The following is a 15,134-nucleotide window of genomic DNA, read 5'->3' on the forward strand; positions in this document are numbered from 1 at the left end:
CTTCCTGCTCCTTGTGTGTGTTTTGTTAGATTCTAAATGCGGCAACAGGAAAAGGCAGCGCCGCGTACAGTTCTGCACGCCGCCCTCCACCTCTCCGTTTGGCCAGGGGCACTCGTGACTGTACGCAGGGTAATATAACGCCATGCAAAGACCCCGCCACGTACAGCCGGGGATTGTGGGAGCATGATGGTGGGGGAGGGGGAGCAGAACCAGCAGCAACCCGTTTGCACCAGACAATCAAAACTATAAACGTTGTGTCCGTGACCACGAGTGGCTTTTAGCCCCTTTTTTTTATACATCTGCAATGTGTTGAATTCATTTAAATATAAAAATACGTTGGGTTTTTCTGCTGCTGGTATCTCCCCCCTCCCTCTCTTAAATCCCCAGCGATGCCTTGTTAAATAGTTAGATCACTTCATAATTCAAATGTATTGTTATTAATAACACAGCACACGACGAACATTGGATCTCTAACTATACCACCCTCGAACACTGGATTTTTTTTTAACATATCTTCTATAAAACCTAATCCCTTTTCTACTGTCCCATCCAGAGCCCTTCCTATGATCCTATGTTTTCACACTTCTTCCCGTCTCAAACCTCCCTCTGAAAAATGTCCCACTTCAAAAAAAGAGGAAGAGAAAGGGAACACTTCTGAGTTTGGGCATCAGATTAGCTGAACCCTAAACCTCAGGACAGAGGAGCGAAGCTAAGGAGCAAACCAAAGAAAAATCACAAAAAAATAAAAGATGCATATAAATAAGTGTCGGCGAGAAAGAACTAATCGTAAAACAACCAAAAGAGATCATGTGAGTTAGACTGACATCAAGGAGCTCGGCATGGTTCACCTCATGCACCACCGTCCTAAAAGAAGAGGCAACGTCCCGCTGGAGGAGAAAGAGATGTAAAGATATTGACCAACGAGAAGATATCTGTGTGTGTGTGTGTGTGTGTGTGTGTGTGTTTGAAGCCAGGGCGGACTTTTGGGTCATGTGGCGGTCACTTCCTCTTCTAGTTAAAGTGTAATGGAGTTTCAGGTGTCACATGGGTTTCACCTGTCAGAAGTCAGTCCACTGATTTCAGAGAGTGGGACAGTTTTACCAAAAGGGTGTGTGTGTGTGTGTGTGTGTGTGTGTGTGTGTGTGTGTGTGTGTGTGTGTGTGTGTGTTTTGGGGGGAAAGAGGGGGGGGGTTAGTGGCAGAGCAGGATCAGGGGAGGAGGGCATGGAGGTCTGACTCAGGCATCGAGGGGGTCCTCTGAGGCGAGGAGGTATGGAGGCGGGGTTAAACGGTTGACTTGGGACTTAAAGCTGGAAGCCCTCCATGGGAGCCTCCTGCTGGGGGAAGAGGAACTGCTGGTTGGCCTGGTCCACCTGAGGGGCGAGACTGTTGTCCTCGTCCTCCACTCCAAAGTAGTGCTCGATGAGATCGAAGGCCTTCTGGTAGATCTCCTGGTTGTCGTGGCTCTGGAGGAACTCGATCTTGTCCAGACCTGGAAGAACAAGTAACGTTAGAACGATGCACTCTTTGCTAAATGACCAGCCAGACATGAACAGATAGAGGCATCGGGTAACAAACCTCAACACTGTTAACCTCAAACAGTTATTGCTTTGTGAGATTCCTGATTTAAAGCAGAGATTGAAATAGAAATTTCACACAAAGTATGAAAAACAAATTGTTTTTCAGCAATATGACAATTTGTACACAACATTTCACGTGTCGTATACCTTCTGGTAAAAATATTCTAATGCAATATCCCCACCACCTCTCAAAGTGTAAAATATTCCCATATAACTCTCCCCTTTCCCCCTTTTCACAATCCAGGAACAGCACTCCGCCTATTTATTACTGTTATTTAACTTTTTTTAAACTGTATCTAACACCTTTCTTGTACATATCATCACCCTATGAATAGTGTTTTTTATATTTCTTGTTATAGTGTGTTTTTAATCCCTAAGCTGAGGCGTTGAGCCCCGCACAAGAAATCCAAAGTGTCCGGACTGTTGGCCTTTGCACAAATGGCAAATAAAAACCGTATTCCTGAAGCTAAACCCCCACGAGGCCACTGGTCTCCTCCCAGTACTGTGCCGGTGAGCTCGGTCACGCTGGGTACCGTAAGCTTCTTCGATGAGGCTGCAGTACGGGTTGACGCCGGTGCCGCTGTTCTCCTGCTTGGCCTCCTGCTCGCCGAGCCGCAGGATGTTCTCCAGCCCGTTGAGCGCCACCTGAACGATCTTGCAGTCCATCACCGTCAGCAGGTCGCACAGCGGCTTGATGCAGCCCAGGTTCACCAGGTATCTGAGTTACAGAACAAGACGTTTTCAGATGGGATGCGTTTCTGCAAGCGCCGTTAAATCCACCGCATGACTCCAGAACTCATCGCGTTTAAAGTTTTCTTTACGTATTTCCAGTGATAATCATCAATAAGTTCACTGCCGACAAGGTCGGATAAAAACACTATTCTGTGTACTTTTATTGGTGCCAGTTTGCCAACATGAAATCAAAAAATATAAAATGGAGCTCAAGTTGGAACAAAGTAACTGGATCAATGGCAAAAACAAAACAAAAAATCACTGTATATGTAATCATTATCCCGCAAATTAAAGCAAGGGAACCAATAATAATAACAGTTATGTTTTGTTGCACAGTATAATATTTTCTTTTATAATTCTGAAGCTCAAAATACTCCATTACATGGTTCAAAGATTGAAAGGAGAACAGAAAGGGTTTCCCCACAGTGGCATTATATTTTATTAAACTGGACGGATAAAAAAAAACAATTAAATGTTTTTCTTAATTGATCCAATTTTAATGAATTAAATATGAATAATTCTTCCTACTCATTCAGATTACCCGCGGGATTTCTTAAGTAACTTCCGTGTGCATAATATTAATACAGTTATATCACCTAATTTCCCCATAAAAAATGTACATTGAGTTAATTTCTTCACTTCATATTTCTGTGCATGACTGTTTTCAATGTTTAAATGAATGTTCTTAATAGTTTTAACATCTTGTTTTCATGCTTTTCAGGGTTTTATGTGAAACACTTGTGCTCTACAAATACATCTGCCTTTAATTTAGAACAGTTTTTTATTCATAAACAGAAGTTTTCATTGCACGTGTTTTTTTAGAAACTCTACTAAACAATATGCTATTAATGCTTCAACGTCGTCGCTCGACCATCAAAACCCTTTAAACTCTCGTTGGCCCCGACACGCTCGACTGCGTTCTTCCCATCTGACCTGATCTGTTCTGGCGTTCCTCCAGAGGTGGCGTTGGTGATGGCCCAGGCCGCCTCCTTCCTGGTCCTGAACTCTGCTTTCTGTAGGATGTCGATGAGAACCGGGAAGATGTTGGCATCGATCACCGTCTGCGGGGCCGGAGAGGTGAGGGAAATAAATAAATAACTCAGGGGGCGTGTCTTTAAAAAGCCTCAACAGAGTGATGACATCGAGTCGTATCACAGTTAAAATGAGGACCATCTTATCTCAGCTGCTGTTTCTGTGTATCGAATGTGATGAATAATAATTAATTATAATAATAATAATAATTAATAATAATACAATAATAATTAATTGTCTCCTTCCAGAGACTCTAGGAAGCCCCGTCATTGACCTACAACCAGTTCAACCAGGATGGAAAGGACAATCTTTAAAATGTACCCCGCAGCCGGAGGAATGAAGCTAAAACTGCGACTGTATGCACTGTTTTGTTGGAAGTAGTGAGGACTCTGGCAGCAGCATTCTGCATGAACTTAAGTCTAAAAACATGGCGATGGAAATCAGGATTATTATCAAGCCAAGACTTCTGACGCCAGCGGCGAAGCCGGCGGAGAATGAGGAGAATGTACAAATGAACACAACAAACAAACACAATCTAAAAATTTAACTATCATGAAAGATGAATTACGTTAACCTAAAAGTCACATACACAAGTACATTCTCTGACTCATGGATTATTAATACATTATTCATGTCAACAGTACCATTCAAATATATATATAATATAATAACTTATAGCAGGTTGTGCTTGTGTTGGATTACATGCTTAAAGATAAGAAAAGCAGTGTGAGTCAGAGTTATGGAAAACAGCACAGCGTATAAGAAACACGACCTGAACATTGAATGAACATAAAAAACTAAATGTACACGGGTCATAAATGTTGTATCGAGGCGACAACCTCAACACATTAAGTTTAACATACACCAGTATAAATACACGTGTTCTTCTCAATTCATTTCAATGTCATTTGTCTTGACATGCACGTAAATTAATACAAACAATAAACCCAGGATTACTGGGGGAAACTGTCCGATGCTGAGGTTTCGTTCAGAGATCTAATCACCTGGATTTGTGCTCGGTTCCCTGCTGTGATGTTCGAGATGGTCCAGCACGCCTCTTTGCGAATGGACTCTTTAGCGCTGCTGAGAAGGTGCAGCAGACACGGCAGAGCCGAGCAGTTCAACACCACCTGGACACAGAAACACAGTGGGTAAAACTCAGAAATATACATGCACATATATTGTATTGTTTTTTTAAAGGGTTCAGGATTAAGTAGAAACATACTGACAATGAATCAGCTCTCTTAACTTCGGAGGATGTCATTTGTGGTGCTGTTGAACTGCATTGCGTTATAAATAGGAGGCGTTTGTATTATTTGGCCTTAAATACAATCTACAATACAATCTATTATTAGAGCCGCAACTATTAATCTGATTAGTTATCAACTATTACATTAATTGACAACTACTTTGAATATAAATTCATCGATTTGAGTATTTTATTTTATAAGAAATTGTAATCAAAATTCTCTGATTAAATCTTAAATAGGAATATTTTCTAGTTTCTTTACTTCTCTTTGACAGTCAACTGGTTATCTTTGAGTAGTGGAATAAAGAAGACTTTACAGGACAGCCATCTTGACTTTTCAATAAGATTTAACATTGTTTTAGACTAAACAACATATTGAAATAATGGACAAATGAATTGACAGTGAAAATAAAACGTTAGGTGCAGTCAAATCCTCCTGCACCACAAACTGCATTATCCAAAATGATCACAAATTTTAAATCAACACCTCAAAACTAAACATTATAAAAAGTTATTAGATAGATTTTTTCATTACTCGACGACTGTAAAACGACTTTTAACTCCTATTAATACTTAATAAACAAGAGACTGAGGGTGCTTTTGTTCTCTGCAACAGAAACTCACAGCAGTTGAATAAACTCTCACCTGTGTTTGGATGTCGTCTCCAGTTACGATGTTTCCTACGGCTCTCAGAGCGGGCGAGGCCACCTTATAGTCCGTGTGCCTGCAGGAGGGGAGGCGTAACGGAGAAGCGTTTTACAGTATTTTTACGGGTCATATTTCCTGCGACGAAGACGCCGGAGAGATGTACGACGGGATACGTACATGAGCAGCTCTACGAGGCGCCTGCAGACGCCGGAGTCGATGACGGCCTGGATCTTGTCGTTGGGGCCGTCCGAGAGGTACGACAGCGCCCAGCAGGCGTCTGCCAGCAAGTCTGGGTCACTGCTAAATAGAAGCCTGGACAGCACCGGCAGGCACGGCGACACCTAGAGGGCACGGACACGACGCATATTCATGCTCAGAAACGCTTCAATGTAGCGGCCATAAACGACACACACACACAGACACACACACGATTCATTCATTTTGACCAATGGATTTCCATGCCCAATATAATGTTAGGGGGAAACACTGGAGAGCGTACGCCTACTTATAGTTGGAGCGTCTTTCTTTTAAAAGCATATTCATTATTTCAAACTCAGAGTAAATAAATATATGAATTTAACACATTTACATTACTTTTCCAAAACGTTTGCAGGTCTTCCATGACCGTACACACAGACACACACACACAAAGTAAAGCAGCTTGCGTGGCAATATTAGATCAAGGTCACCCCGAAATATGAACAGGCAACGAGAGTTTCTCAACAATATTTGTGATACCCTTCAAAAGAACATTATTTCAGTCTCGTCTAAAACCGATACTCTGATTGTCAGTGTTAAAATAATAATCTGAAAACATGACGGTAGTCTCTTCTCCACAGTCCCCCATGGTTCGTGACGACATAAAATCTTGTAAAATACAGGATTAATAATAACTTGTGTGTTTAAGTTCGTGGGATTCATCGTTTCGTTTTTTCCAGTGATATCGAATTGCGTGTCGAGAATCGTGGGATTTCACTGGTCTCTCACACGTGTAACCACTATTATTCACCACGCCAACTACACAAAAACATTCACACAAATGTCGAGGACTTTCTTCTCCACAGAAACACATTGAAAATCCCCTCAAAAAGTAGTATCCCCGATCTGAAGTTATTCCAGTGTTTTTTTAGCGTTGACTTCATGAGGCGTAGTGATACCTTTTCAAAAGTCGGCGGAGGGTTTTTTCCTCTACAGAGATTAGACAGAGCCCACACTGCGTTCCTAGTCATGGTTAATCTAGTGGATTTGGTCAGAAGCCTGAAATGACAAAGAAAAGCAAAGCTCAGTATCAGGAATTCGTTATTGTAAGAAGGTAAGCTAGCGGTCGTAATCAGTCTGAAGATGCGCTTACATTAATAATGGCGGAAGGATGTCGCAGTTCAGCACATAGTCTCTGCACACGGCACTATCCCCTGCAATATTACCCAACGCCCACACCGCCTGCAGACAGAAAGAACACAACCGTTGTTACCAACAAACTGTGGGCGCAAGAGTAAGGAACGAAGCAATGCACAGACGCACACAATAGTCACGTCGGACGCTGCGTTACCTGTTCTTGGACGTCCTCAAAGTCTGAGTTAAGTAGTTCAATGAAGATTGGCACGGCGCCGGCCACAATCACCGTCTTTGTCTGCATGGACGTGCCCGATGCGATGTTGGTCAGCGCCCAAGCGGCCTCAAACTGCAGGGGGCACAAAAATAGATGTAAGTATATTTAATTCATCCCCAAGGGGAAATTAGTTCGTCACAGTAGCAACAACTTACATAGAAGAAACAAACAAAAGACACAAAAATACTCAATATATACATTAAAACAGTAGAGCGTATTAATTTAGGGCATTAAACAATAAAGAAAGTGCAAAAATGCAAAGTATGTGCAGTGTATATAAGCATGTACAGGAACTAACTAAATAACAAAAGCACTGCAAGGGCTATTAATGTTGCTATTGAGGTAATTATTGAGTCATGATAGAACAAAGTAGCATTTTAAAACAACAGACGCACACAGTCAGCTTGTATCTGATCAGGTCACATTAACACAGGAATGCCATCGCTATCAGGATGTGTTCAAATGTGATGTTGTAAAATGTAGTTTTGGGCGAGATATTGATTATTTACAGTTGTATGAGGGAAGTGTTTTCACACCAATATAAAATTGGTATTGGAAAGGGAATTGTGATCTTAACACTGGCTCCAGCAGCATACACTATATAATCACCATTTTAATTAAAGCAAGTTTTTAAATGAAAATAGACAATCATTTGTTTCTTAATCATTTGAATTGTGTTTTTATGCAAATATCCACTTTAAATGGAATCGGACAAGAAAATTGCAACTAACTATTTTTCTTACAGCTTTAAACATGGAGTCGAAATCATTTTTAATTAAATGAGGAAAACTTTATTGCAACATTGGGTCATCTTAACCAATGATCATTCATCTTACGTTAATGAGCCATTCGGGCACCGCAGATTAGCGCTCAAACCTCAATGCTTTGTCCAAAAATAATGGCCGAACGGAGACTTTGCGCAGAGCTATCGTCTTTAACGTTACAAGCCAGGTGACACGGATTGTGTGTGTATTTGTCACTTGACAGATATTATTACATGTACACCGTATGTACACGTCCCGTGTTCCTAACTGTCCGTGTGAGTGTGTGCAAACTGACCTGTAGTGTGCAGTTGACACTCTTCTTCAGGAACTCCACAAACCTCTCGACGACTCCAGGCGTGTTTATGACTTCGTCAATTGGGGGGTTGGGCTCTGAAATGCGGTAAACCAGAAGTGAATACTTTTGTTTGGTCCCACATTACATTTATGAAGTGTCACTGTAAGTACACTATATAAATAAATGCACACACACACCTTTAGAAAGTAGTTTTCTGAACTTTTGTGTCGTGGCGAGCTGAAGCTCTGGGTCTTCCGAGAAAAGCATCTCGACCATGTCTCTGGTAATGACTCCTTCCTGCAACGACACATGCACAAGCACTCAGGAGACAGACTCCACTATTCTCAATCAACAGGCTGAGGAGGGGGGCGGGGGGAGAGGCTGGACCACATTAATAATGACACAGTCCTGTGTGGGCCTCTTTTTGTCTATATTGTGCGAGTGGAATTAGAAAACCAGACACTCACTGTGGCTGGAGAGCTGAGGTATGGGTCCACCAGTGGACTCTCAAACATGGCCTCTTCTTCATTGAGAACATCCACATTCCTCCTCTTGAAAAGCTGGGTTTAAAAAAAACTTGTTAAGAGCCCAAAGAGACACACATACACTACAAACCAGCCTAATCTCAAACTGAGATCAAACGATCCGACAATACCTGTTGTTCTCGTTTCTGTTTCCTTAGCTGGATGCCCTCCTCCTCTCTCCTGCGCCTCATCTCCTCAGGGTTCAGTGCTTTGTTCTTGTAGCGGTTCATCCTGTAGTTGTCTTTGGCCGGACTGGCTGACGGCTCTAATGGGCCACAGACGTAAGTAGACATCCCGATTAGGACGCAAAAAGAACAGGCCGAAAACAAATGCTGTGCGCCATTTGTTGCACCGAAGTTGAACCTAAAGAGCACACCATGTGTACGGGACAGTAAGGGAACATGTGACGGTTCACGTTTGTTTCCCCTTCACAGGTCTAATTATAAGTCATGAGGATGACACAGCCTGTACACAGGTCTATATATAAAAATGCCTTTTATAAACAAGCTCATAGAAACTGGATAACACAACCTAAAAATACACACACACACTGCTAAGCTATTCATCAGCCAGTCAGCTGACAGGCAGAACAAACGTATTTATTCAGTCAGTAGAGTTAAATCGCAGAGTTAGCATTAATTGGTGCCCACGCAGGACAAACTGCCCATTCTCAGCATTTGTGCAGTCATGCCACCAGAACGGGGCACTGGGCAGATCCCTGAGTCACCCGGGGCCACAGAGGAGAGAAAGAGAGAGCAGAGAGGTAGGGACGACATTAAAAACCTGCCACCAACGCTCGGTGGTGGCAGCCTTCTGTGCCAAAAGCGCCCCGATAGGAACAACGGGGGTTTTGGAGGTTAAATATCGGAACAAGTGACGCAGATTGAGCCCATGTTATGGTTTGAGGGCATTAGCACAACCAGCCTCATCATAAAAAGCTTGTGTGCGTGTGCGTGTGTGTGTGTGTGTGTATTGTGTCCAGATGGTAAAGCCACGGGCGCGGACGCCATACGAGCACAGGTTGCGGCTGGATGCTCCGATTCCTGTAATGTTCGAGTTTGATTTGCTGCTGTACGTGAAACACACGGACTGGATGGCACAAATGTCGCCTTCAGGGGGACAAGTCTGCATTGTCAGTTCAGAGGAGACCCTACCTACAGCGAGGAGTGTCGAGGAGAAATAAACCAGAATAGTGAAGCGTCTGTTGACTGAGGTTTCTGCCAGTACCCAAGAAAACAACAACAGTGGAATTGAAACCCTCTGTTCTCAACAGCACATTATCTGCATGGCTATGAACCTTAATTTCCTGTGTGTGTGTGTGTGTGTGTGTGTGTGTGTGTGTGTGTGTGTTTAGTGGAACAACCTAATCCATTAATTTAGTCTCATTCAGCAAGGTACATCAGACTGCTTTGGTGACAACTATAACCCGAATAGCGACTCCAGCCCTTGGGGTTATATTTGTATGTGTTTTTTTTTCCTTCCAACATTAAAAACTAAGCAATGGAGGAACAGGATTGCTGCTGCAATAATAAAATGTAATGACCAGATGTTGTGGTCCAGTTTGATATTCCCATAGGATATATTTTAATGAAGCAGGATGATTTGGGACAGTTTGGTATAATGCAGACTGTCCCTTGCCTCCCTTTGATTCGTATTTACAAATAACATGCATATCAGTTATGGTCAAGGTAAACAACAACAACAACAACATACACGCGTGATGCTGTTCCGGAGTAGTCTGGAAAACACGGGGTCACATGTAACACACGTTACACGCCGACGCACGGCGTGTCACCGCCGTTGGCAAGCCGTCATGAAATATATATTAATTAAAGTAACATCATTACATGAACACCACAGAGTAACTGTTTCTCAGTGGGATTGAATAACGCGAGACTGGAGGACGTCACGTGTGCCAATAAGCAGGGCGATATGTGAACGAGATCGATAATTGCCGAATACCTGAGTGAAGCTTTACGTCTACACACACCTTTAGAGAGAGAAACAGGCTGCAGCGTGGCGCATGCGTAGTTAGCTAGCTAGTTAGCTAGCTAGCTAGTAGTTTGCTTAACTTGGCTAACTACTGTTTGTTTTCTCGGGTTGAAATTAGGTTTATATTAGCACTGTTACACCTTGTATACAGGATTAAACCCTGTCCCGAGATTAGACAGTTATTTGACGGGTTGATATAAACCAACTACGATGGATTAATAATTCTATTTGGCGTAATTTAGCGTCGTTAACTGGAGTTAGCTGCGCGGCTAAAGGAGTTAGCTCAGTAGTTAGCTAAACAACAGTGACAGGACGAGGGGCTTGTATGATCATCAGTCTCGATGACGCATCTTTCACCACCTAAATGCACCTCTGTACTCTCGATGAGCCCCTCCCGAAATAAAACTTACCCATCACGTCCTGTGTCGTTTGTGTGTCAAGTGGTGAAGATTTATATCAATTTTGAATCCTCTCTCTCTCTTTCTCTCTTTCTCACTCTCTCTCTCTCTCTCTTCTAGCTTTCCAGAATTTGCTCCTGTAAGCAATATGTCTGCCGGAGCCGGAAACGTCAAAATATAACACCAACTTCCGGCCACCAGAGGGCGCACGAGCCCCACAAAACACTCTCTCTTCACATGTTTAGCCACCTTTCAGTAAAGGACACGAGACAGCAGCCCCCATACAATACCTATATATATATATATATATATATATATATATATATATATATATATATATATATATATATATATATATATATATATATATATATATATATATATTGGATATGCATCATAAATTAGTTGGGTTTATTTAATTCTCTAATGCATAATTGGTTAAAATTGCTAAGCTGAACAATTAATTTATGCATCCATCATTAAAATACCCAAATATAAAGTGAGAAGACTTCTTCTCGAGTCGGAGCTTCTTACTAATCTCTTATTGTGCATACATTTTGGGCATGGTTCAGATACTTCTTGGCCTTAGCGCTGCTAAACTCCCTCTGTTTTTAAAATATTGTGTAAGTTTTCATGTGTGTGTGTGTGTGTGTGTGTGTGTGTGTGTGTGTGTGTGTGTGTGTGTGTGTGTGTGTGTGTGTGTGTGTGTGTACAGCCGTGGTTCCCCAGTGTTTTTCTCAAAGTGAATGTGACAGAGTAATACAGGTGAGGTGCATCCGTGGTCAATTTGCTGGGAGCAGGTAGTGGTAAATTACTGCACTATATTGTGATACAGCGTTGTCCTCTGACACGGGCCCTCCAGGGGGCCTCGGGAGGGCCCGGGGAGATGCACCAGGGGGCAATGTTGTACAAATAAAATGTAAGTAATGGCATTCACTGCTGCACTTTAGGCTGGCTCCTTCCCCTATTAGAAAGGGTGTGGGGGGTCAAGTCAACTGTAACACAACTGAGTTTCTTTCCCATGATTACAATTTCTTAGCAGACGAGAACCAATACTGTTCATGAGTACACTCGGGGGCTCCGGCCTGAGCTTCACTGAGCCGAGCCACGAGTTCTGAGGATTGCACGGCCTTCAGCACAGGTGTGCTGCTTCGGAGATGAATCAAAAGACTCACTGCTTGCTGGATAGCAGCTCTCCGCTGGTATCAAATAACACAAACACACAGGACCACATCCAGCCTGCAGGGCTGTAGCACGGGGCTCATCGAATCTGATTTCACAGGTCCTCCTTTCTGAGTTCTTTACCTTTCTCATTTCTAGGCCTGCTGAAGCACGTCATACGCAGCCTGCACTATGCAGGGAAGCAAAGGCTATCCATTAGTCAATGCCACAGAGTAAAGACTGCCTCTGTAATGGAATCATAAGAGCAGAGCAAGGCATATAACCGAGGGGGTTTTAAACATGAGTAAAGTAGACAGGTCACGGTCAATTATGCTGTAGCCTTCCGCTCGCCATCAGCCCCTAATGTAGATATAATAAAACACTACAATCAATACCCTCTTTTTTCATCAAAACTTAAAAGGCTGGGAATTAAAAAAGAAAAATAGGACAAACTTAACAAAACGGGAAGACCTCTCTTTGCCGACCTCATTAGTGGCTACGGCCCGCCGAAGGCTGAGTCAGCAATATTGAGAAAAGAAAACACACCGTATTTTCCACGAGCAAATTAACGATGCTGCTTGCGCACGATGAGAGCAACAACTAGATGTGTATCGAGTGCATGTAGAATCAAAAGGGGTTTTTAGTTCCTAGGAAGACAATACAGCGTCGGTTAATTACCTTCTTTGGCACAAGCTTTATTCCAGCCACCTTTTGTCCAGACTTTGCAGCACTAAAAAGAGCTTTATGATAATAATAATATTAATAATACATCATCTTCATACAGTCCTTTTCAAAGACGCTTTAATATCCACATATCTACGCATCTCTGTAGGCTGAATGCTTTTGCTATAGACCTAAATCCCTTTCATTTGCAGGGAGACTTAATTCAGCCGAGAGGTTTCACAGGCAAACGGCTGCCCTGTTTTGCATCATGCTCCTGGCACCATATCCATGATAAAACATCAAGCAGCACTAAAATCTCTGCAGGTGCATACCGCAGCAAGAAGAAGAAGATACAAAAATCCACATTTAGTCTTCCCTAAAAGAGCCTAACAACATGAAGGAGCATGTTTGTTGAGGAAAAACTCAATTATGGAGCGTTAAAGGCGGCTCAGTTTTGACGGCGCTTATTTGAGTGTGCAAATATACCCAGTTTGAACTGCTCCTTAATTCAATTACACCCAATACAATAATAATAGGGCTAGTTTGCAGAAATGCAAGAATGTGTTTGGGCCGCCTGCGGGAGAGAGAGAACATCTGCAGCTCGGTGCTGAACGCTTTGTGGGAGGGTAATAAAGGGTGAGGGAGATAACGCCGTGGGGAGTATATAGTGCGCGGAGAGATCTGTGTGTCAGCGCATGTGAGGCGTGCGTGGAAAAGAGGAGATACGTCTTTATAACACAGTGTTGAAAATACATTCAGCACTGTCCATTTCTTACTCTTTTTTTTTTTTCACCTGAAGGGGGTGGGGCCCCTCTCTCCGTCTCACTCTCGCTTCCTGACATCTTCCAGGTGGCGGGGCCCGATAAGTGAGATGCTGAGTAGGTGTTTTTTGAATATTCTTGTGGATCATTCGATCATTTAGTGCGTGTGTGAGAGAGAGAGGAAGGGGTCGGGGAGAGAGGGGAGGGGGGGATTTGTGGGAGCCGTTTGAATAGTAATGTATGACATTTTTTTTTCACTATGCGGGATAAAAGACTCGGAAAAAAGACAAATCTGGAGCGGATTGGATTGATGGGAATGAGAGCACAGGCTGAAAAAATACGACATTGTCATTGAGGAAATGTGGCAACCACTTGTTATTTATGAAGAGGTTGGGCTGTGTGGGATCTCATTTTACATCTTACCCTTTAAATGTGTGGGAAATCGTTCTCAAACCCTCAACCAATCAGACACGGAGCACCGGCTGCGTGGAGTATAGATCGACAAAAACAAGGCAGCTTCCAGGAAAGGCATCTCCCGTCCATGACTCTCATCCACAGTGCAGCTGATCTTCAACCGACCCATGTCCTCCCACACTACCCTCGCTCCCCTGCACAACCTCCACTGGCTTCAAGTGGCTGCTCGAATCTGATTTAGGACACTGTATTTGGGGGGGTCACAACGACAAATACGCGCCGCCAGGCAGCCTCAGACCCTCCTGTCATTACATCTTACCCAGATATAACAGATACAAAAGATGTGTTTTTCTGATTTGATATTCGTGTAGCCCTTTTTTTTTTGATTGGCTGATGAGTGGCACCTTAGGGCAGAACACCAGGGGATTCGGGGCAGACGTGATTCCGTGGTGAGGGCAGCGCGACCAGGTCATGTTTGCGCGCTGAGGCACATTAAAGAGCCTGGAGTTTTTATTCCAGCATGAGGAATACGATGTGTGGCGGGAGGGCGTGACTTAAGACTGAAATGAGTGACTGTCACGCTCAATGAGTGACACTTGAGAGCCCTGCGCCTCAGCCCCGTTCACGATGCTCCGCGACTGTCCATCGGCTCGCTATACTCGCTCCCTGAAAAGGGAGGCGCATCTCACGCTGTGGCCTCAGAACAGCAGCGACACATCTATTCAGACTGCACCTGTAAGCCCATAAAAATCTATCTTTCATCGTCTCCTAACGTCGCACTTGGAGCTGTTCAGCATATGTACTGAAGTTGATGGACTTTCCCGTAATGTCTCGGGTCTGTATCCATCGGATTGAACGCGCTTTTTGGAAATCGCTCTGGGTGGAAGTATCAATGAAGGGAATATAATGTCACAAGGTTTGTACTTTTTACACACAACTACTTCCATCACTTTTCATGCTGAATGCAACGCCACATAAATCTTAAAGGAGAGACTGTCCACAAAGTGTCGGCCTCTATCCCCATTTGTATGATTCATCTTGTGATGATTTGCATGCACCTTTTGCCCCGCCTTTGAGTGTTGCCCTTTAGAAACAGGGAACACACGTTTGCCCTGTCCTTTGATCGGATGACACGTCACAAACTGGTTTGTTTCGAGCACACTGAACCCTTTACTGCACCTGAGATTAACATAATTTAGTCACCATCAGCCACAAGACACTACACGAAAGCCTCGGTCATGATAATTATCCAATAACGCCTAATGAGATATAGTTTAAGCAGATTGTTCACGCTTCTGTACATGCAGGACTTT

The 15,134-nt window shown here is 43.2% G+C and overlaps 1 protein-coding gene across 1 annotated transcript; it reads right to left on the reverse strand.

Moving 5' to 3' along the window:
* Nucleotides 1-1,158: 1,158 nt before the first annotated feature.
* On the reverse strand, nucleotides 1,159-10,951 carry kpna6 (karyopherin alpha 6 (importin alpha 7)). The gene is made up of 14 exons (XM_068575775.1): nucleotides 10,835-10,951; nucleotides 8,564-8,697; nucleotides 8,376-8,468; nucleotides 8,106-8,205; nucleotides 7,909-8,003; nucleotides 6,790-6,921; nucleotides 6,592-6,680; nucleotides 6,398-6,497; nucleotides 5,418-5,581; nucleotides 5,238-5,316; nucleotides 4,348-4,473; nucleotides 3,245-3,372; nucleotides 2,113-2,297; nucleotides 1,159-1,491 (listed from the first exon to the last, which is right to left on the reverse strand). Exons 1-14 carry the CDS (start codon nucleotides 10,836-10,838, stop codon nucleotides 1,304-1,306), a joined length of 1,617 nt encoding a protein of 538 aa, XP_068431876.1. The 5' UTR covers nucleotides 10,839-10,951; the 3' UTR covers nucleotides 1,159-1,303.
* Nucleotides 10,952-15,134: the final 4,183 nt, after the last annotated feature.

This window comes from Clinocottus analis, unplaced genomic scaffold, assembly GCF_023055335.1.
Source record: "Clinocottus analis isolate CAN_PGR_092001 unplaced genomic scaffold, fCliAna1.0.p SCAF_14, whole genome shotgun sequence".
NCBI lineage: Eukaryota > Metazoa > Chordata > Actinopteri > Perciformes > Cottidae > Clinocottus > Clinocottus analis.

Excerpts from the sequence above, each read along its gene's own strand:
- kpna6 (XM_068575775.1), bottom strand. Across the intron at positions 8,206-8,375 it reads ACCTCAGCTCTCCAGCCACA|GAAGGAGTCATTACCAGAGA; the intron begins GTGAGTGTCTGG and ends GTGTCGTTGCAG. Across the intron at positions 5,317-5,417 it reads CGCCTCGTAGAGCTGCTCAT|GCACACGGACTATAAGGTGG; the intron begins GTACGTATCCCG and ends CCCCTCCTGCAG.